Below are 22686 nucleotides of genomic sequence, written 5' to 3' on the forward strand. Positions count from 1 at the left end.
TATTGTACTTTTAAATGACTGCTTTCTTCATTTGCTTGGAAGTTGTCAAAAAATGTTTATTCAGTCTGCAGAGAATAGAATAGAATAGAATAGAATAGAATAGAATAGAATAGAATAGAATAGAATAGAATAGACCAGACCAGGTTGGAAAAGACCTTTGAGATCATCAAGTCCAACCTATCACCCATCACCATCTGATCAACTCAACCATGGCACCAAGTGCCTCATCCAGGCTCCTCCTAAACACCTCCAGGGATGGGGACTCCACCACCTCCCTGGGCAGCACATTCCCATGGCCAATATCTCTTTCTGTGAAGAACTTCTTCCTAACATCCAGCCTAAACCTCTCCTGGCACAGCTTGAGACTGTGTCCTCTTGTTCTGGTGCTGGTTGCCTGGGAGAAGAGTCCAGCCCCCACCTGGCTACAACCTCCCTTCAGGTAGTTAGACAGCAATAAGGTCTCCTCTGAGCCTCCTCTTCTGCAGGCTAAGCAACCCCAGCTCCATGGTTGGTTAAAGCACGAAAAAAGTAATAATGTTAGAATTCAGAATTACCCTGAGAAACAGTGGGGGAGGCTTTACTTTAACCTCAAATTTTCCTTTATTGTAAATAATTTTAAGCACACTTGCTTGCAGATAACATTTTGCATTTAGTTTGTCTGATTCATCTTGTGATTTTACAAATCATATTGATGCAAACAACACTTTAAAAGCCTGTTTAACTTTTCAGGTATTTCAAGTTACATTTTAGATTAAGTGATGCCTTGAATAGGGCTGATCATACATTTTAAATATTTTCTTTATCTGGGTCTTTTGTCAGTAAAAGAGCCCCTGTAGATAACTCTGCTCTCTCCACATCCTGCTTTGAATATTTCATACATACCCATTAGAGAATGGCAAATCCACTTTTTATAAAGACTAGTGTGTTTTAAAATAACTAATGGATTAGTATGGTCTGATTCGCTGAGGCAGAACATCTTTAGGTTGCCTAAGGTCCCATTCCTTGCCTTCATCTCACCTGCCTATTGCAACATACTAAAACATCACAGAATCACACAGTCACCAAGGTTGGGAGAGACCTTAAAGATCATCAAGTCCATCCTGCCACCACAGACCTCATGACTAAACCATGGCACTAAGTGCCACATCCAGTCCCCTCTTGAACACCTCCAGGGATGATGACTCCACCACCTCCCTGGGCAGCACATTCCAATGGCTAACAACTCTCTCTGGGAAGAACTTTCTCCTCACCTTGAGCCTAAACTTCCCCTGGTGCAGCTTGAGACTGTAATGTTACAAGTTCTGTATGTTGTCAGGCTTTTCAGTTCACAGTAGAGACCAGTATTTTTTGTTAGTGTCTTTTTAACCAACCTTCTTGTATACATTTGACTGTGTATGTCTGGCTTCATCACAATTGTTGTGCCGGTTGCAATATCCTTGCTTATTTTGTTTCACGCAATCCAGTTTCCTTTAGGCTCCTAGATTGATTTGTTTCCTGACTGGCAAGAAAGAAAATCCTACTTGCTATTTAAGTTTTCAACCATCTATGATTTAATTTTGCATTTGTATGTGGCTTGTCATATCCACCACAGTAAATTATACAACTGCTTAACAGTCTGCATGGGTCAATAAAAAGGACGCCTGACAAACCCCTATTTGATAAAGATGCCAAAAATGACATGTAGAAGCAGGGTGTATAGATTGAGGGTAAGCAGAAGGATTTCTTGGTAATGCTGTGAATGTGGGCATAGAGAAAATCTGTAACAGTTACAATGCTTTTATATGGACTAGTAAGTACCAGGATAAAGAAATGGATTCAAGGCTGAGGGGAAAAAAAAGTAACAGTTTAAAATGCAAGCAGCTCAAAGTGCTGCAGAACTTACTCCATGAGATAGTCATAAGCAACTATCTTTAGAAATAATGTTCAGTAAGTACCAGTTCACAATGACAAAATACCTTCCTTCGAAACTTTGCATCACCAGCTATGTATGAACACCTCATTACTCAATGGGTCTTATTATCCCATTCCTCTCAACACTGTTGCCATTTGGATATGAATAATATCATCAGCACTGCATAAAAATGGTGGAGTCCTCAACTGTTATCTTAATGGGTAAAATATCATTCCAACTTGATGAATTTAAAACCATTCTGAAAGTAAGATAAAGCACTTTCAAGTCTCTTTTTTTTTAGATTCCAAATAATGAAAAAAAACCCTTTGAGTAGCCTTAAAAAAACCCCAACAAACAGTAGATACTTTTTTAAAGCTACATGAGAGGATAAAACTTGTTAGACCTCATCCATTTCCAGGATGTCTTTGGTTTAAGATCCTATCTGTCTTCTTCTAAATTATCTAGGACCATATTCTACTCATCTTCAAGTAATAAAAGAGATATTACTGGTCCAGCTGCAGGGCTGAAAGTTTGTGCTGTGTAGAAATCAGGAAAGCCCAAAGTATATTCTTCTGGCCTCAGAAGGAAAAATGAAACCCCCCCAAAACACAAAAATAACTGTTTCTCCACATCCCTCATAAAGATATTCACAGTGTGTCCTCATAAGAGTTTCCCTAGGACAAAACCAACTAAAGCTTAAAAACAAACAAACAAAAAGTCTTTACAATGATTTAATTGATTTTAAAGGTAAGATAACATACCATTCCTATAAGCATTACATATGTCTGTTATTTCCTTTAGAACAAGGAGTGTTATAAAAGAAGACCAAGGGATTCACTGTAAGTGCATAAGAAACTGCCATACTATATGAAATTAAAGCTTTTACTGGCCCACAGTCTACACTAGGATGTCCATGATCACGCAAAGCATCAGTATCAAGTGTCTTAATTTGATTTACTCTGGACAAAAATAATAAAAATGTAATAGTAAATGGTAACAAAGCATCCCTGGAGAAGTGATACTTACTGTGCTGCTCTACAAAAAGCCAGCTAAGAATTCAGCCAGGAACTGATGTCAGATTCTGGCTTTAAGATTAAGAATTTCACGTTCAATTACTGTTTGTTACTGAGATACTAAATACACACTGTTTTGCTGTCTTTGGTTGTCTGTTCTCATTCAGTATTTACATGTACTTTTGTCACCTTCAAATGCTTTTTATTTCACCTGACTTTAGATAGCTGTAAGACAGCCCTCTAGTCAAAGGCAGGCAACTAGGCTTCCTCTCACTGGAGTTGGCAGAGAAAATAAAGCACCTGCAAAAGGCAGTGTATGCCACTCTTTTTTTAGGCAATGGTTTAGGGGAGTTAAGTGTCTGTCCATCATAAAGATAGGGCCGGATTAGGTGAGGTTGGATCCTTAACTTTTGGTAATTAGTGAGAATAACTAAAGGCAGCTAAAAGGTATAAATGTATATGTCATGACACTGGCTAGTTGATGTTCTTAAAAATGAAGATGCCATACTGAAATATGATATCAATGTACAGACTGGCTCCAAAGCTAGACCAAACCACACAGAGCAACAAGTCTTGAAATAGAACTTACTCCCAGCACCTTGCTTCTTTGGGTAGGCAAATTTCCTATGGCTCTGATGTAGTTTTATATCCAGTTTCTGTGACATCAGAACCCAAAGAATCATAGAATCACAGAATGGCAGGGTTTGGAAAGGACCTCTGGAGATCATTGAGTCCACCCCCCCTGCCAAAGCAGGATCACCTAGGCCAGGCTACACAGTAACATGTCCAGGTGGGTTTTGAAAGTCTTAAGGGAAGGACTCAACAACCTCCCTAGGCAGCCTCTTCCAGTGTTCTGTCACCCTCAAAGTAAAGAAGTTTTTTCTCACGTTGAGGTGGAACATCCTGTGTTATAGTTTGTACTTTCTGCCCCTCATCCTATCACAGGGCAATACTGAAAAGAGACTGACCCCTTCTGCTTGACACCCACCTTTCGGATATTTGTAAACACTGTTTGGTAAACATGAATAAGATCTCCTCTCAGTTTTCGTTTCTCCAAACTAAACAGCTCCAGGTCTCTCAGCCCTTCCTCAGAAGACTCCCTTAATCATCCTTGTAGCCCTCCACTGAACTATCTCTAGCATTTTCCTGTCCCACTTGAACTGGACAGAATTGGATGCAACACTCCAGATGTGGTCTTACTGGGGCAGAGCAAATGGGCAGAAGAATTCCTCGTGACCAAAGAACCATGAACTGAAGTAAATCCCAGTCTCCTCCCCCATGAGTGATTGGCTCTTATATAGCAACGCTTCAAGAAGTTACCAGTATTTAGCACAGTTGGAAGAGGCACACTTGTCCAGGCTTTTTGTTCATGTCTGCACATCTGGGAGTAAGACTCCTGTGACCTCTAGGGTGTCAGCTGTTCCAACATACCTCCATAGTTTTCTGGAAATTTGTAGAGTTGCAATAGCTTCTGCCTAGGAAAACAGTATAAAAGTAGCTATAAACAGAGCAATGCTCCAGCTATCTGCTCATAATGTCAAAGAAAGAGAAGGTAATTTCAGCTTTGTTTCTAATTTTAATGACTTTCTGCAAAGCCCTATCATTTTGGGTACATGCTCTGTATTTACCATACTGATATATTTGTATTTTTTACCTCTTTACCTCTTTTACCTCTGATAGGCAAAACCCTTTCAGCCTCCTGTCATAAGACTGACTCTTCATTACCATTAACACTGCTTTAGTATCTTTCTGTGCCTGTATTCTTCTTAAATGTACTTCTCCAACAAGAGGGATATGGCATTTCTGATCAGATCCTATGCTTTGTGCTTTTTCTATACATCTCTACTGTAAATACATCAGACCTAGGATCACATTTGCTTTTCCACTGAAAAACTCTGAAACCACAGAATTTCTAGTGACCCATCAGTTCTTCACTTCTCTGGCTCTGCTGTATTTTAAAGCACTGTCATGTGACACACCTTGCAGAATGAAACGCTCAGGGCAGAAACTTTGTTTGATACAGAACATATGTGCTTAATTTTATACATGGTATATAATTTCATCAGCTTCACTTAGCTTTGTAGGATCTTGGCCTATCTCCTCAGCCTATAAATAAACAATGACAGTTTTATAAATAAATCAGTTTCTAACCAGCTGAAACTGTGTTGTCTTCGTAAATTTCACCCATGAGTAGAGCAGCGTGAATACAGGCATCGGCTTTGCAGTTTAAATAACCCTCTTATAACCTAAATAAATAGTTACAGGTAAGAACCACATAACCCTTTCGATGCACTAGCATAAAATACCTCATATGGCACGTTAGAATATGCACAAACCATTTATATCCACGGTAGGCCAGCAAGTGTTTTTTAGCTGACAGTTCAATATTCTCCCAGTGTAAACAGATGATTAATCATTCTTTGTTGTTATTGTTTTAAAGAATAGTTTGAAACTTAGTTCACAGTGAGTTTTGTACTGCATGTTCTTTTTGTTCTCTTACCAATACAAGGTTCAATACTTTAAAAAGTGCATTGTTTTCAGCTGGCTTCTGGAGTCTACATCTTGGGCTCTACTGTCATTTTTGAAGTTCTTGGTTGGTTGGAGAGTGCAGGTGCAAGTCTGCAGAAGAGAATGAAACCCTGTAAAGGCAGGAAGTAATGAGCGTATCAATCTATTCAGTGAACAAAAACACTGAGGTGGAGAAAATCCATTCTCATGCTGAGAATTATTGTATTGCAGTGTAGAGCTTGCGTGAAGATGAATTTGAATTTCACTTGCCTTCCTGTCTTGCTTGCTCACAGGAGGCTTATGGATAGCGGAACTCCGCAGTTTAGGATAGTGCCCCTTTTGAAGCCTGATGCAGGGCAGTAGTGTCAGGCAGTGTGTCTGTACTATTCTTGCACCAGGATGTGGATCCACGAGATGTGACATGAAGATTATTTTTAAAATCTTGCCACAAACCGGCTTTTCCACGTTCCTGTAACAAGGGCTGCAGTCCTTCAAGTTTCTTTTCTGGCATGGGTAGAGGTCACAGGATGGTGAAAACAGTCCTGCTGCCTGCCACATCAGTCCCCCATTGATAAGCACCCAATGCGAGGGCTGAAGGCCAACAGGCACTTCCCCACCCTGCAGGGAAGCATGGAGCAGGATGATATTTGAGGGAAGATCGCCGGTGGGGAAGAAGGTTTTCTGCTTTTCACAAGTTTTGCTTTCGAGGAGGGCTGTATGCTACGGTCTCCTTACAAGTCCCAGGGTGCTGCTCCCTGCCTGGAGAGAAGCTCCTACTCTTCAGGGCTGCCCTTCCCCTCTCTTTCAGGCGTGCCTCCCGTTCTCCGGGGGGAGTGCCAGCGTGCCGCGACTGGGCACCCCCTGAAGCCTCGACCCCTAGCCCTCCGTTCCCGCTGCCGCAACTCCCCGAGGCCCTGCGCGGGGGTGATCGTGGCGAAAAGCGGCCAGACGCCCCGGTCCGGTCCGCTCCCAGCGGCCGCAGCGCCACCTCGGGCTGGAGCCAGCGGGCGGCGCTCGCCCGGACCGTCGCCGCCTGCGCCCTCCACTCCCCCACAGGAGGGGGAGACATTGCCAGCGGGAGGAGAAATTCCCCCTTCAGCACCCTCCGCCTTCCTCAGCCCCTCTGCACCTTCCTCTTTTGGGGATACTGCAAAGAGGTAACGGGCAGCGCGGCCGCCACCCCTTAGCCTCAGAGGTGCGCGGCGGCCCGGGCTGACCGCAGCTCCCTTGCCGGGCAGCTGCCAGCGCTCTCGCCGTTCCTTGAGTTACCCCCAGGAAGGGGCAAGGCAGGCAGAGAGCGGGGCGGGGGAATGGGGGGAGTAAAGGGGAGGGCTGCGCGCAGATGATCGTTGTGAGATGCTGCACGCCCAGCTGCCTGCCGGAGGAGGGTAGCAGCCTCTGCCTTCACCCGCTCCTGCCTTTGCAAGGGTTGTTGCTGCCGCTGGACGCAACCTTCTCCCGACATGGAGCTGCTGCCGCCACCCCCGCTGCTGGAGTGAGTGAGTGCGACGGGCAGAGCTAGCCGGCTGCATGGATGGATGTGTTTAGCTTTGTGAAGATTGGGAAGCTTGCCGGGTAGGTGTTTGCTGCTGTTACTGCCGCTTCGCTACCGCGGGCGTCCCACGGCTGCAGGCATTGCCCTGCCTGGCGGGGGCGGGAAGGAGTCGGGGGCTGCCCGGTGTGGGGAGCGCCGGTACCGCGCTCAACTTCCCTCGGAGCGGGGTGAAAGTCTCGGGGTCGGGGTGGGGCGGTGGGCTCCTGCTGCCCATGGCACCTGCTGGAGCCGCGCCCGCGGCTCTGCACGGGGTGGCTCCTGGCCGTCTTTCTGCCCAGGGCAGAATGAGCGCATCCCGCAGCGGGCGCTTCTCGCCGCGGTACGGCTGCAGTTGGTCGAGAGCAGTGGCCGCCTGGAAGCGGCAGCGTGAAAGGTTGGTCAGAATGGTTCTGAACGTGCAAAAGCGGCGACGGGAGCCAGGACTGGGCCGGCGGGGGGTCGCGTCGCCTCCGCGCGTGCGGTACGAGTGACCATCATCTGCCGTGGTGAGGGGGCGAACTTCGGAGGGAGCCGGGCACCGCCGGGCCTCGATGCGCTGCCGTGCAGGGCGCTCGCCCTGCCACTGCTCCTCCGCTTCCGCGGTAAGCGCCGCTTCGGGCGCACCGGCCCCTCCAGCAGCGATATTTTTAGAGAAGCGGTGAAATCATCGCCAGGTTTTGAGCGCTGCCCCTCTGCCAAACGTTTCACACGATGATGGGTGCTGGGGCGCGAGTGGATTTGGCGTCTTTTAACCCTTGCTTGTAAGGCTTGTGCGTCTTGTTTAAGTGGGTGTTTGATTAGGAGCATTTTTATGTTACTTTTTGGATAAATCTTTCTTTTAATGGCTTCGGAGTTGTGGTCTATCTGTAGACTGTTGCGTTGGCAGCTAGTTGCCAGGCCCGAAGCTGGCTGGCTGGATCAAGAAGCACAACAGCCTCTCCTAAAATGTTCTCGCTGTAGTTAAATGTAACTGGAGGTAGCCCTTCTCAATAACGGGAAATCGTGCTTTATCTTAAATATGCAGTATAAAAGTATTCCAGTCGCAGGATTTTTCAGGATTCTGGTGCAGATAATCTTCCTAAAGGATTTGGCTTTGATCAGAGTAACCAGGGGTGTTTCAATTTTTTAGGATTCAGTGGTTCCTACACCATAGTTACTGTAGCCTTTTATGTTTATGAAGCGCATATTGAGGCTGAAAGTGGATGTCGTACAAAAGGGAGAAAGGCCTTGGTGAGGAAATACAAAAGGTAGATTGTTCCAATGGCCCTCAGGTACAGAGCATGTCAAAGTGAGAGATGGTCTTTAAAAACAAATACTGCACGGCTGGACGTTAGAGAGTGCCACAGGTGCAGGCATAGCCTTTATTCCTCCAAATTCCCTCCATTGTACCTGGCTGTGATTACAGCTGTGCTTGTGGCAATGCCAGAGCAGAAGGGCTGCTATCAATCAAGCACATCATTCTCTCATCCTGCTCACAGATCTTTTACACAGCCCGCTCAGCTTTTCCTTGGGTCGCGTTCCCAGCTGATACCACTAGGGCTGCAGCAGTAACTACAGTGGAAACTTTGAGGAGAAAGAAAATTTGCTCACACAGATAAGGACCAGGTGACGTAGTATATTTCTTTCCAGGTAACTTAATTGCTTGACCTCTTCTGTTTCTTTGGAAACTGTGGTAGAAAATCTCCCAGATTTCACGTCACAGTGGAGCTAGGATCAAAGGGAGAGAAAGGGATATGCCACTACACAATGTTATTGTCAGGTGCAAGGTATTTTATATCTATAAAGTTTTGGTCTCTGCTGGTGTGTACAAAAATTGTAGCTTTCTGCATATTTCAAAACACTGCTGTTACCAATGTTGAGATTTGCATTCAAGTAAAGGCAGATCATAGCATTTCTCCAGATGAACCTGAAATTTCCTTCTGATATGAAATCCCAAGCGTCAAAGCTCCTCTCTGGCTTTGCTTGATTCAAAGATATGAAATACTTGGGGGGTCTGAGTTTGCCTTACAGATTGCAGTAAATCATTTATGTACTTAGCTACTCTTCCTTTCTAATTTTCTGGTTGTTAAATGACCTGATAGTTTGCACAGGACTTTACTTTACTTGCTGTTTCCTAGGTAACAGTTAGGTATCTGTTCCAATTTTATGAGAGCTTCATGGAGCAGACAGGTTCCAGTGTAAACTCCATGTTTAATCCCTCTGGGTGTTTGGGTTGAAAAACTAGTTTGCCTGAAAATGCTGGTTCCTTCTTTGCTATTATGAGGAAGGCCTTCCTGAAAGAAATGAACAAGGTGGTAGACAGTATTGGAGAGCGTGATCTGGCAGGCAGATTACCTGCAGAAAGTTGGTTTGAACTTGGCAATTGCTGAGTTTTTTAATGACTTGTGGTATTTCCCCCCCCCAATTTTATTTTGTTATACATTCAGATCTTCCATTCTGGTTTTAAAGTCAGCTATTGCAGCCTGCATTCTGCAGGCAGTGTAACAGCTAAGCTCTGCTATGCATGGCTGCTGGAGGGATACTTCTTAAAGTCACAGCAGTTTTAATAATGTGGCGAGAATTTAAACTTTACCTTGATCAATTAATCTTTAATTGTAAATAATCTCTAAATAGGGCATGGACTGGATGTAAAACTTTACATGACATATCTACAAAAGGTATTATAATTATTCTGTGCAGTTGTGTTGTTTTTTTTTAATGTGGTACCTGTGCATGCCTGTTAAGAGACTTACTTCTGCAACTGCTTCAACAGTCCTCCAGTGTTGCTAGGCAAGTGGAGAATATGGGCATAATCTGGAAAAGGAATGTGTGCAGCAATGGAAGAGAATGCCAAAGTGGTTTTATGACAGATGTGATCTCTGGTAGTCTTTCCCCCCCTGCCCCTGTCATGTTACATCCTATCCATCAAATAGGGATGCTTCATGGTAAAGTTTCTATTGATTTCTAAAGCCTGGAGATACCCATCTGACATTGAAAACAAAAATATTGATCGTAGAGGAATACTGCTCATGCTTTCAGTGCCATAGCTTCTCTCTCACCTCCCCTTTTGCAAATTCACCAACCCATACCACCAACACCAACAATACAGTAATGGTCCAGAAGAATTGTTTTGGTATAAATCCTGTGGTGCCACTCTCTGGAGAAACAACCAACCCCCTTCTTTTTTTGTAATGTGTAGAGAATGATTGACAAGCCATGTTTAATGGCTCAGTGATGTGAAGCTATTCAAAGCAGGTGAATACTTCTGTAGTATAGTGTGTGTAATCTGAGAGGAAGGATTAGTAGGATAGAAGAGGTGCACATAAAAATTGCCAGATTAGGTTGCATCAGAAGTCTTCACTTTCTGTTATTATCTCTTAATTGCTTTCAGCAGCTGCTTGGTGAAAGAGCAGAGTGAGCAAGAGTATAGGAATCTGGAGTAGAGGGATGATGCTGCTGCTGTGTGCATATGAAATGGAGCATTTTCCCATCGAGGTAAACCTGAGTAAGGAGCACAGCCTCAAGTTGCTAGTTGGTACTGGACAGATGAACTACGAAACAGTAGGTCAGAACAGCAAACAGAGGTTAGCAGGGGTTTAAGCATTTATTGATTAGAATATACTTTTAGTTAGAAAATGACTCTTTAGTTATGTCTGTAGAGGTCAGTTCTATTTCAGGGCTTTCAGAGGAGCATGTAAAACTTTCATATAGAAAGATGGTTGTCCAGGTACCACCTGAATGTGACTGAGTGGGGTATTGATGCTCCAGCTTCTGTGCCCCTGCTACTTTTTGTAGCTCTGCCAAATAACACTAGATAGACAACAATGGTATTGTCAGTGAGTGGCTATCGGTCTGTAAGCTGTGGCATTACTTGTAGGGGTGGGTTGGATGTTTCTGGTACACAGTTACCTTTGCAGGAGAGGATGTGAGCACATGCAAGTAATTTGTCACCAGAAAGAAAGGCTCCCCAAAATAGGGCTGCAATATGGGGGAAGAAAGTAGACATCAGCACTAGCTCATTGTGTCTCTTAAAGGTGTAATTATTGGAGAATTAGCCCCATATAACAAACAGGATTATAATGGCAAGATTTGGATCCATTGTTAACAGCAGTGCCAACTTCTGGTATGTGGTAGGTAGATTTATTAGATCTGGATCTTTACTTTTCTGCCCAAGTTTTGCATGCCATCAGTTATTGTTAAGATTAAATTTATTGCATTAAAAATAGCCATACCCTTGCTGTACCCTTTGGAATCAGCTTTAAACCAGCAACAGCAGAACAGTCTCAAACCTGCAAGCTCCTCTTTCAGGAGAGCACTCAAATATGACTTTTTTTTTCCTGGAGCTGTGCTAAGCCTGAGGCTGGATTTCTCACTGAGAAGGAACCTCTTAAAAAGTCCTTTTTCACTGAGGTGGAGAAATCTCTCAGTCTCCTTTTTTGTGCTAAGATTTCTGTAGCTGGGTATCTCTAAACAGGTAGATTGACTTGGTACCTGCACAAATGATTTTGATTTTTGGGTTCCTATTGCTCATAAAAGTGAAGTAAGTCTAAACAGACTCCAAATTTTGGAGTGTTACTTTTGCTGCCTTATTTTTCAGCCTTCCTAGCCCCGTGCTTGGTCCTGATGTCTTCAGATGCTGTCTTTAAATGGCCTGCCAAACTGGTGTGAAAGGTTCTGTCCTAGATCTGTCTTAAAATCTAACAAACCAGAAACTGTTTGTGGATTCTGAGTACTAGGCTCTGGTTTTCACAGGGAACGAGGTTGCTTGGCTTCATGGTTTAGTTATTTTTATGTAGCCAAGCAGATGCATGTTTCCCAGATTTAAGGTTCTGAGATTAGTCAGTCTGTTGTTGGGTTTTTTCTTTCTTTCTTTCTTTTTTTTTTTTTTTTTTCCTAAAGGGATTTGAAACTATTTTGGGATGCTCCTCTATCTTTACCTTACCAGAATAGCATCTTCTTTTTTCCCACTTGTGATTTTCCTTGTTATGTTTTTGCTTCGCCATAATGTTTAAAGAGCCAGCTCAATGGTGAGACAATTAAAAGCATACTTAAGTGACTGATGCTCTTCTGTGCATCCTTTTTGGAACAACTTTTATGAGTACTCTTTGATATGACAATATCATAGCTCATAAGTTATTTTCAGTATTTACAAAAGCCTGTGCCAGTAAGAAAGCCTGTGATTATCCTTTTTATGCTCAAAGGAGGTAATTTAATCCTGAAAAGGATTTTATTATTCTGGATGATAAATCAAATACCCGTGAATGCATCTCATCTTTTTATTTCTTCTCCAGGGCTGCATTACATTTAGTGAAATATTTGTGTGTTCAAATTAATATAAGAACATTATTTTATTTGTCTGTTTTGTTAGCTGACACTCAGAATAAGAAATGTGCTCTAATATCTGTGATGTTGGTAATGTTGTATGTCATCACAGCTTCAGCAGTTTAGAGATTTATTAAAACTACTCCTTATGTTACAAACTGCTGTAAGCTTGTTCAGTGGCCAGGGAATGATGATGCAACTCTGCCGAATGTATGTGGTCTTTAAGTACTCTTTGCTTAGTGATAAAGTGTGTAACCACAGAGAGAGTGATTGCCCATTGCAATGGGCTGCCCGGGGAGGTGGTGGAGTCACCACCACTGGAGGTGTTCAGGAGGAGACTTGGTGGGGTGCTTGGTGCCATGGTTAAGTTGTTTGGGTGGGTTGGATTGGTTGATGGGTTGGATGTGATGATCTTGAAGGTCTCTTCCAACCTGGTTTATTCTATTCTAAGAGTAACCTTTTCTCTGGAAATTTTTGAGAAAGCAAAAAAAAAAAAAGGAAACTGAAGTTTGTAAGTCATGCTTTCCATCCCCCCCCCCTTCTGCTAATTGCTGTAGATGATGGAATGACAGCTCAGAATTGGTGCTGTGATTTGAGAACAATCAAAGCATGTGCAGGTTCAGTACAGCATTTTAATTTCTAGGAATATTGGTCTTTCATTTGTGTTTGAGGGGGTTTTGAGAACTTTGTGATGAGCCCTTAGTCATATGATGGAATCAAGAACCTTGGGAGAGTCTCTTTTGTAACTGCCACTTGCACTGATGTTCTCATGTATGCACACTTAAGTCAAAGGTTTCATATTCTTGCATGGTTTGAGAAGATAGAAAAGGTTGGGTTTTTTCTTTCCTCAGTATGCACTGGTAGTAGGAAGACCTTGAGGTGGTTAGCCACACCATGAGTACTGTGTCCAGCTCTGGGCCCCTCAGTTTAGGAAAGATGTTGAGATGCTGTAAGGTGTCCAGAGAAGGGCAACAGATCTGGGGAGGGGTCTGGAGCACAGCCCTGTGAGGAGAGGCTGAGGGAGCTGGGGTTGCTTAGCCTGGAGAAGTGGAGGCTCAGGGGAGACCTTATTGCTGTCTACAACTACCTGAAGGGAGGTTGTAGCCAGGTGGGAGTTGGTCTCTTCTAGGCAACTAGCACCAGAACAAGAGGACACAGTCTCAAGCTGCAGCAGGGGAGGTTTAGGCTGGATGTTAGGAAGAAGTTCTTCCCAGAAAGAGAGATTGGTCATTGTGATGTGCTGCCCAGGGAGGCGGTGGAGTCACCATCCCTGGAGGTGTTTAGGGAGAGACTGAATGGGGTGCTTGGTGCCATGGTTTAGTTGATTAGATGGTGTTGGGTGATTGGTTGGACTCGATGATCTCAAAGGTCTCTTCCAACCTGGTTAACTCTATTCTAAGATAATTCTTTGGTGCTTTTGTTTGTTTGTGTGGGTCTGGTGTTTTGGGTACTTTTAACATTTGTTTGGGGGTTTGGTTTTGTGTGATTGGGGTTTTGGAGGTTGGTTGGTTTGTTTTTATTTTATTTTATATGTTTCTGAGCAGCCTGCTTGGCTTTCCAGTCTGACAGATTCATCTGGTGAATTTCAGTTAAATTGGAAATTCCTTAGCCATAACAGTAATACAGAATGAGGATATATTTCCATATTTTACAACATTCTAGGTCATTATGGAAGAGCACCAAGCTGCTCATAGAAATACAAGCCATGACCTGAAATAATGAGTGGATAATACATGCTCTCAGCTCTGCTGGTAATGTGGCAGAGAAGGGATATTTTAGTGCTCTCGACAGCATTTTCAAGCAGTTATGTCAGTGTATCACAACTTTAGTATCTGACTGATGTAATAAGAATTGAGTAAAGTCATGTAGGAGCTACCATCTCATATAAAATGAACCATCATCTGGGAAGGATCTGTAACTGGTGAAGACAAGTAATGCAAAAAATGAAATGTGAAGAAGGGAAAAGCAATTTTGATTTCCAGTCCTACATACCGTGTCATACACAAGTAGCTCTGTTAAACTAGGTGAGACCATCCAGGTGCATGAATTACTTGTTTTTATGACTGCTTGCACATTACCTATTTGGATATGCCACATTATGGAAACTTCTGGTGCCAATATCAGTGTTTAAATATTGCCTTGAGTAGGAAGGAACTTCTGATAATATCAGATTGTACTTAAAACTACGTTTTATGGAGACCTGGGGCTGTTTGTCTTGAGAAGATAAGACTGAGAGGGGATATGATCAATGTGTATAAATATCTGAGGGGTGGGTGTCAAGTGGAGGGGGCCAGTCTGTTCAATGATGCACAATAAGACAAGGAACAACAGGTACAAGCTTGAACATAGACGATTTCACCTCAATGTGAGGAGAAACTTCTTTACAGGGAGGGTCACAGAGCACTGGAACAGGCTGCCCAGAGAGGTTGTGGACCCACCTGGATGCATTCCTGTGTGCACTACCCTGGGTGATCCTGCTTTGGCAGGGGTGTTGGACCTGATGCTGTCTGGAGGTCCCTTCCAACCTCTAATGTACTGTGATACTGTGATTAAAGTTTCCTGGAGTACTTTGAAGAAAGGTGTGAATTCAAAGGCTTGTATGTTTAGTGAGGACTTTTGAAGATGTTTCAAGACTTTTAAAACAACCTGTGAGACTAATTTCTGAGATTTATTCCATTGATTGGAATGAAGGAAATAACAGTGCCAAGAGTACACATTTCAGTAATTAATTGCATCTTCAAATCCTAGTGATGTCAAGACAGCTTAAAATCTAAACATGCGAAAGTACCTTGGAGCTACAGCTGTGAAGTACTTCAGGACTCAAAAGCCTCTCTGACTTTTTTTTATATAGAGAAATATTTGGGGTTTTTTCCCCCCAAGCCCCAAAGCAAAAAACCAACCAGCCAAAAAACCAAACCAACCACAACAACAACAAAAGATGAAAAAAACCCCCCATGAGAACCCAAAAGGCAAGTGTGGATTGATGAGAACTACTTGGTGATGTATGTTAACAGACCAAGAATGTATGCCTTCTGTTCCTCTGAATTTATTGCTGTATTTGTGCTTTTGGATGGCGTGGGGGAGAGGGCATAATTGTTGAAAATTACCTTTTTGAGGAAGAAAATGTAAACCCAGCATTTGTAAAATCTCTAGTGCTTATTTGTACCCTGTTTAGGGTAAAGATTTGCCAGAGCTGTTTGCACAATTTAGTTTTTATTGCTCAAATGAACTGTCAGTGTTTCTTGTGTAAGTGCTTGCACATTTGTATACAATACCTTCACAGCGTTGTTGCTGCCTCTGAAGTTACCTTGCTTACAGGTTTTGCAGTTCCACTAGTTGTTTTTAATCTTGAATTTGTGATTATACCACTCTAGGCGTGGCAGTACCCATCTATTCAGAGAGGAAAATGGCCATTATTTTGGGGCAGTAGGTGCTACCAGAAGCACTCACAGTTGTACCAGCCATGTAGAAGCAGCTAGACAAGTGTTACAAGTCTGAGCTTTGTGTATTTCAATCGTGCTCTGTATTTACCTGAAATAGAGCAGTGGAGAGCTGGAGAAGAACTCTGGAAGTAGTTGGTATCTAAGAAAAACAGTAGACATAGGATGCTTCGTATTTACCTGAATGCCTGAGCAGTGGCACTGGCTTTGGCTTGCTCTAAATATCACAAGGTGAATTTTCTTGAAGCATCCATACCAGGAACCCAGAAGAGAGTGGAGATGCCAGTTGTGCTGAAGAGCACATCTCAATGTTAAAGCTCAAATTCTTTCTTTGCTTGTGATGTTAGCTTGTAGCCCACAAAAAGTTAGTATAGCACTGCCTTTAAGGCCTGGAGTACTCTGGAAAGAAGTGATCTTTTTGTTTAACACTACAGTGTTTAATTTTGTAGCACAGAGAAGACAGGCTTCGCTTCTTTCAACTGTGTGATATGACTCATCAAGTCAAGATGTAGTTTTCATACTCAGGTACATGTTATGAAAATTCACGTGCTTTTTGTGGTTTTGTTTGGGTTTACTGACATTAGGTTGTGGGTGACATGAATATTGGCATTTAAAGGCATCTGCTTTTCTTGAGTTCTATTTTGTACTTATTAGAAACCTGACATTGACCAAAATGTTAATCTTTGTCTTTGAAGAGTTGTTTTTTCCCCAGGGAGAGAGGCAGATGGCTTTCTCATAAAGTTGCCTATTTGCCTAGGGTTTTACTTTACATGATGTATTATTATACGTTGCCTGTCATGTTTACAAGGGGTCCATCCTCCTCTGCCTGAGCACACAGCGAAGAGAGGCGGAGAAAAGTAGTGTGGGAATTGATCTGTGTTTGACTTTGCTTTGAGGGCCGGGGAATAGGGGCTACAGTGCGTAACAGAGTATCAGATGCTGAGGTAGAAAGAGACAAGAGGTTTGAGAAAGAAGGATAAGGGCTTCTTTATCAGTGAATTGAAGTTATTGTTGAACGAGCTGATCTTTGTGAAGATGAACTTGCATTTTTCTCTTGGTAGGAGTTTATTTCCCTCTGAAGGCTGGTTGAATTAGTTGCTGTAATCTGTGTGATTTTTTCGGTATGTTTTTTAAGGTATTGAGTGTCATCTAAGTTGGTTTTTTTTCTTTCTCCAAGGGATTTCTGGTGATTGAGCTTGAAGTAGCTTTAATTAAGGTGGTCTCCATCTCCCTCTGTATATGTGGCTTAGTAGACACTGTAATCAGGATCCCCTGATTGCTGAGCCTTGTGACTTAGTTTTTTCCATCCTCAAATGCAGATAACTGGACTGCAAATTCTGTAGCAGTTTGAGAACATGCTTATGTTTTATTGTGGCTTTAAAAAACCCCCCCAGACAAAAAGTATTTGTGTTCTTACATTGGTATGGGGAAGAGTTGGCACTCTGAAGCACTTTGAGGAGGTGCTTCTGTAGTATGGTCAACCTGATGTAACTGCTGATGGCACAAGACCTCATGTGACTGTGGGATCTCTCTCAGCTTTCTGCCTCTCCCCCTCCTCATTCTCTCAGTCTTTAAGTACATCTCACACTATGGTGAACTACTTCGGGGTAAACCCCAGCTCTAATGGTAAAACCACTAGAAAACTGGTTTGTTGGTGGATTTTTGTTGTTGTTTATTTTCTTTTGCTTGGCTTGGTTTTATTTCTGTTTGTTTTGGGGTTGTATTTTCTTCTTTCATACTTAGTGATGTTTACTTATCAACCCTATCTCATCATTGAAAATGTAGGTGGTGGTGAGGATCTCAAACAATAAATATAAGGGATCACTTAAAAAATAAATTTTTTTTTTTAAAGTCCTACTCAATCCTTTTTTGTTTCTTTATTATATAAAAATATAGTGCATCAAAGGCAGTACTGTCAGGATGCACAATTAAAAATTCCATAGGTTTTGCTTTTCTAGATAGCTAGCATCATGCATCTGGATGACTAATATTTCTTGAAGAGGTATTTAACATGTCTTAAGGCCACTTGACAAGTATTTATCTTGGAACACCAACAGCAGAAAAGAAGCCTCTGCTTAATTTCACATGCTTAGATAAAAAGTTTCCAGTATCTTTGTTTTTCAAGCTGAGCACATTGCATATTTTTTACTGGAGGAAGGGGGGGCGGGGGAGGGAATGGCTTTTTTTTTGAAAGAAAAACATTGATTGTCCTTCTCTCTTGATGTCTTTGGTAGGCATTAAGTACTGTGACAGGCCTTGTCCAGAAAGGGGTATTCCAAAAAGGTAGTGGAGATGGCAGCTTGGAAAGCTGACAGAATCTGTGCCCCTGGAAATCCTTTCTATACTGCTGCATTGGGTTCAAGCTGTCCATGGCACCTGGGCCTTCATGTTGTGGTGATTGTGGAATAAATGTTGTGGTAGCCTGCTTCCCTCTTCCAGATGTCAGTGCAAGCTTCACCCTTTGTCTCAACAACAGTACTTTGATTTGGTTTTTCTTGTGTTTTCTGAAGCTCCTCTTAACCTCATAGCATTCTGAGGCCTTGAAACGAGTAGACAAGTGTATGCTTGTGGAAGTGTTTCTCTTTCATTTGTGTTCATTAGCTATTGATGTCAGAGTTCATCCTGTTCCCTCATGTTACATGCTGCTTCTCAAAAAGAGAAAGTCTATTTTCATGTTAAATATATTAAATGTTTCTTTCATGAGACAAGATAAAGCATCACTTAATCTGATTTTTTTTTGCAAATGGTTCTTAGTTCAGTGCTGTAATGAGTAGCTTTCCAAGTAGAGGACACTACCCTATCCTACTAGGCATTATCTCAAAATGGTTGAAATTTGTTTCAGGTGAATAAAATACTACTTTAGCAGCATGTGTTTACCAAGCTGCAATGATAACAACTGACATTTATTCTACCCAGTGTTCAAAATACTACTTTTCCCCCCATCTCTTCATTCCCCTCTGTCATAAGCAGAAAATGGTTTGTCTCCATTTCTGTGGCCTGGTTTGCTGCTTTCTTTGCTTTCTCCCTTGCCCTGACTCCCCACCAGTTTTCCTTCTTTCTTAAGCTAGATATCCCCTTTCATGACGTGTAGTTGATGCTGATTCAGGAGTTTTTGTGATTGTTTGGCAGTGTTGTGTGTGCATGCATGTGGGGGCTCTGACCTTGAGAAGACATCTTGCACCACATCTTTTTCTATTCATTAATTCAATATTATGGCTTTAAAAAACGTTGTGAAGGACTCGGTGGTTTGAGCTTTCCTTTGGACTCATATTCAGGAGGAAGAAATTTTGAGCATTAGACAGCAAATTCACTTTTGCTTCTGTCTTTAGTGTTTAGTGACAGGAAGACTTAAAGTTATTATGTGAGATGATAAGGAAATGTAACTCTTTTTGTATGACCTTCTGCAAAAGGTTGGCAATTAAGGATAGCATGGCTACTTAGTTTTACAAATGCATACAGTCACCGGCTACAGTGTCTCTTTACTCACTAAGTAAACAATGGGGTAACTTGAATTGCAGCCAAAACTTCCTTTGCAGGCTTGACTGTTGCTTTGATTTCATCTGGTAGGACCTGCCTGTCCCAGATGCCGATTCTCTCTGTCTAGTCAACCACAACTGGCCCCATGTACCCCGAGTGGAATTAATGAAGCGTCTTCAGCACAGTGCTGCAGTAGCTACTGCTGTCAGGTTGCTTGAGAGAAGGAAACCTGCTATACATTTTTAGGCCTGCTTCATGTGCTGATGGAGTGTTTCTGAATGTGATAGTTCCCAGGTTTGGCAGACTCTTCAGCTGGGGTGTAAAATTTGCATTATATTCCTAGGTGACATGATCCAGTCTCCAAACTGGCAAACAGTCGTTAATAATGACACCTCCAGCAAGAAGGCATCCGTGACCTCCCTGGGCAACCTGTTCTAGTGATATAATCTAGTATTTTGCTGACTTCCTAAGATTCAGAAGAGTCAAGTAATTTTGTTATCACAAAAACCTAAACATCTCTAAGTATGAGAATTTACATCACATTCCTGAGGTTCTTGAGCGTTCTAGACCAGTTCATGTTGGCTAAGGGAGAATACCAGATGTCCCTGATGAGCAGAAATGGGAAGACATGTGGGGGTAGCTAGAAGAAATTATTATCAGGCACAATGGAATGAGTTGCAGAATTTCAGCCCTTCTTTGGAGTTTGTGCATTTCATGTCTCCTCTGAAGGCTCAAGGTCTGAGCCAACATCTGTCACTCCTGGCTGCCAGGCATTAGGATATTCCAGAGAGAAAGAATGCAGTTGCAAATGCAAGAATGAAAATGGAACTCAGAAGAACCTGTAAGTAGCTGTGGTGTCTGCTAAGGAAAGGGGGTCCTTGGTTCCCGTTCCCTTTTGCTGGGTAAAACAAAAGCTGTGGCTTTTACTGTCTCACATTCTAAAACAGTCATGCAGAGCAGAGGCAGGGCTTTGGGCTTGCAGCAGCCAACAGCTTCTGCAGCTTCTTGCCAACACTGCCTCATTCTGTTAACAATGCCCAAATTGTTCTTGTGGACAAAGGTGGCTAAATTACATTTCTCTCTCCCTTCTTCAACCTTTGCCTCTGTCTAGTCTGACTTTGTAGCATATATCCCATGTGTTCCAGAGAAAAACACAGGTGATTTTACTTGCTCTTTTCCCACTGAAACCTAACATTTCCTCAAATACTTTTATTAGAGGATAGTCACAAATTTCTGTTCTGTTGTAAAATAAAGCCAGATAAAGTGTTCCAAATCCAGCAAGACTCCAAAGAACATATATTTTGACAACTTCTACCAAAATGACTTGAGAAAGCTACACTACTGGCAACTACAGTTGTCTCAAAATAGACTTCCACTGCAGTACAGCATCAGGCTAGAAAAGCAAGCCACTGTGCAGCTGGCTTTTTTCCCTGCTTCCTTTCCCTCTTGTTCTTTGATACCAAAGTTGGTACAGATAAATAACCTAAATTCTTGTATCTATTATGAAAATAAATGTAAAAATGATTCAAATGCATTCTGAGCTTGAAGATGAAGACCTCTTAGGCCAGTCATATCCAAATATGAACCCTAACGTTACTGCTTTTTTCCCTTGTGGAAGGAGCCAGGCTGTTTGTTCTGTAACATGTGATGGTTTTCCAGAGCTAATATTAACATTAGGATGGGCTTAAAAAATTATGTGGAAGCTATTTTTATGCTGTCCTTGGAAGTTGAGTACTTGATCTTTTGTGCTGAGCAGTGAAGTAAGACAAATCACTCTCATGGATCCTGATATGAGTTATTTCTATAGTGTGTTCCACCTCAGCAAGCAGAAAGGTGCAGGTTTGGAGTGCTTTCTTTACTGCTCTGTGTTCGGTTTTGTTTTTCTTGAGGGGGGGGATGGAACTGCAAACAGCGCTGTGGTGGCTGTGTTCAGGTGGTCTCTGTCACCCTACAGTGATTGTGCTGTGTGCTCGTAAAGCCAGAAGAGGGAGCACAAATGAAGACCTTGTTTCTAAGGTGCGACTGATCTGGAGCAATGGAAAGACTGAGGTCACACACGTTGAGTACCTTACTCTGTTGGACACGTGTGCATAAGGAGTAGGAAATAATGTCCTGGTGTGGACTCAAAAAGAGAGGATAGGCACGCACTGGAAGAAATGAAATGATTAGGAGGACCTGCACTTGACGTGAGGACTTTCTACCAAATTATGATGTCTTACATGGTTTACTAAGCCTGTTGTTTGCACTTAAGCCCAATGTATTTGGTTTGTGAGATCAGCAGTGTTTCTTGTATGTCATTGCAGACCAAACACCTCAGCAAATATAAAGGTCTAGAACTTACTCAGATGTGGCTTATTCAATATAGCTGGTGGGTCTTATTGTAGGTCCTGTTGCATGTTTGGGGTTTATTTATCATTTTTGTAAGCATGGTGATTTTTAGGGTTGCTAGTTTTCAGGTAGATGTTGGTGTGTAATTTTACACATGATGTGTTTTCTTACAATAATAGGCAAATGTGGTGTGACGAGCACAGGCAGGGTTGAAACTAATCACGAATGACAAATCAGTAGGGACACTGAGGTGTTGATACTTTGTAAATTGATCTCCTTGATGTAGGCAATTGGCATTTTGTTTGCAAGGAACTGTTAACAAATATGCAAACTGCTTCCTACTCGAATTAGGATACTTTCCAAGAGTATAGTCTTCTGCTAAGTGTTTTCTGGGACTTTTAACTTCATCTGCCTTAGCTTATTTGAGGAGTGTGATATGATACGGATGAATGATACTTTGAAAAGAATAATTAAAAAAGCAAAGCCACAGTCTTATTACCCCCTTACATTCTTTGTTGTTCTGTTTTGTTTTTCTGTGTATTGTTGGGGAAGAACTCCACATTTCATGTCTGCAGCTATTTGCTTTATTACCTCAGATGTGCCGTTTGCAGCGTTACGCTGGTAGACTTAACAAGCTAATCCGGGAGACTAAAGCAAAACTGTCATTTTGAAGCTACTCGGCTGAAGGCTCTTTGAAATCAGTTTAGAAAGCTCCAAGACTATTTTTGTTCCCTTTTTAATTTTTAGAGAAGATGTGTTGACATGTTATGGCATTAGTGGTCCCTAGAAAAGGGATGTTATGAAAAGGTTGCCTCTCAGAAGTCGACTGTAGGTTAGACCCTAGATGGATTATATTTGGGAACTCTGCCAGTCTGAAGGCAGACCAGGGATGAATTAAGGATGTCCTCTTTCTTGAGACATTTTTCTTAAGCTGTACAATACTGAACTTGATGAAAGTGTGCTTTAGTGCTTAAGTGAGGAAAGGCAATCCATTAGAACAACTGCAATCCTTGGTAACATTTCTTCATATAACAATAAGGCACCATTAAATTAGGAGCTCTAGAATAATTCTTGTCTCTTCATACAGCTTTTTTGCAGTCACAGGAGGTCCCTTCCAACCCCTAATATCCCTCGATCCTCTGCTGATGGACCACTCCTCTATCAGGATGCCTATATCCCATGATCCTTGTGCTT

The 22686-nt window shown here is 42.4% G+C and overlaps 1 protein-coding gene across 4 annotated transcripts in view; it reads left to right on the forward strand.

Annotated features, from left to right (window-relative positions):
* Positions 1 to 22686, forward strand: part of FRMPD4 (FERM and PDZ domain containing 4) — a 350428-nt gene that overhangs the window by 81365 nt on the left and 246377 nt on the right. For 3 of the 4 annotated variants that reach the window (XM_054163754.1, XM_054163755.1, XM_054163757.1), the window contains exon 1: positions 6757 to 6987. The exons of the other annotated variant lie outside the window; for it this stretch is intronic. In XM_054163754.1, coding sequence (XP_054019729.1) covers positions 6947 to 6987 — 41 coding nt within the window. In that variant the 5' untranslated portion in view covers positions 6757 to 6946. Of the gene's footprint in view, positions 1 to 6756; positions 6988 to 22686 lie in introns of those variants that run through there. 4 annotated transcript variants of the gene reach the window in all.

This window comes from Dryobates pubescens, chromosome 8 (assembly GCF_014839835.1).
Source record: "Dryobates pubescens isolate bDryPub1 chromosome 8, bDryPub1.pri, whole genome shotgun sequence".
NCBI lineage: Eukaryota > Metazoa > Chordata > Aves > Piciformes > Picidae > Dryobates > Dryobates pubescens.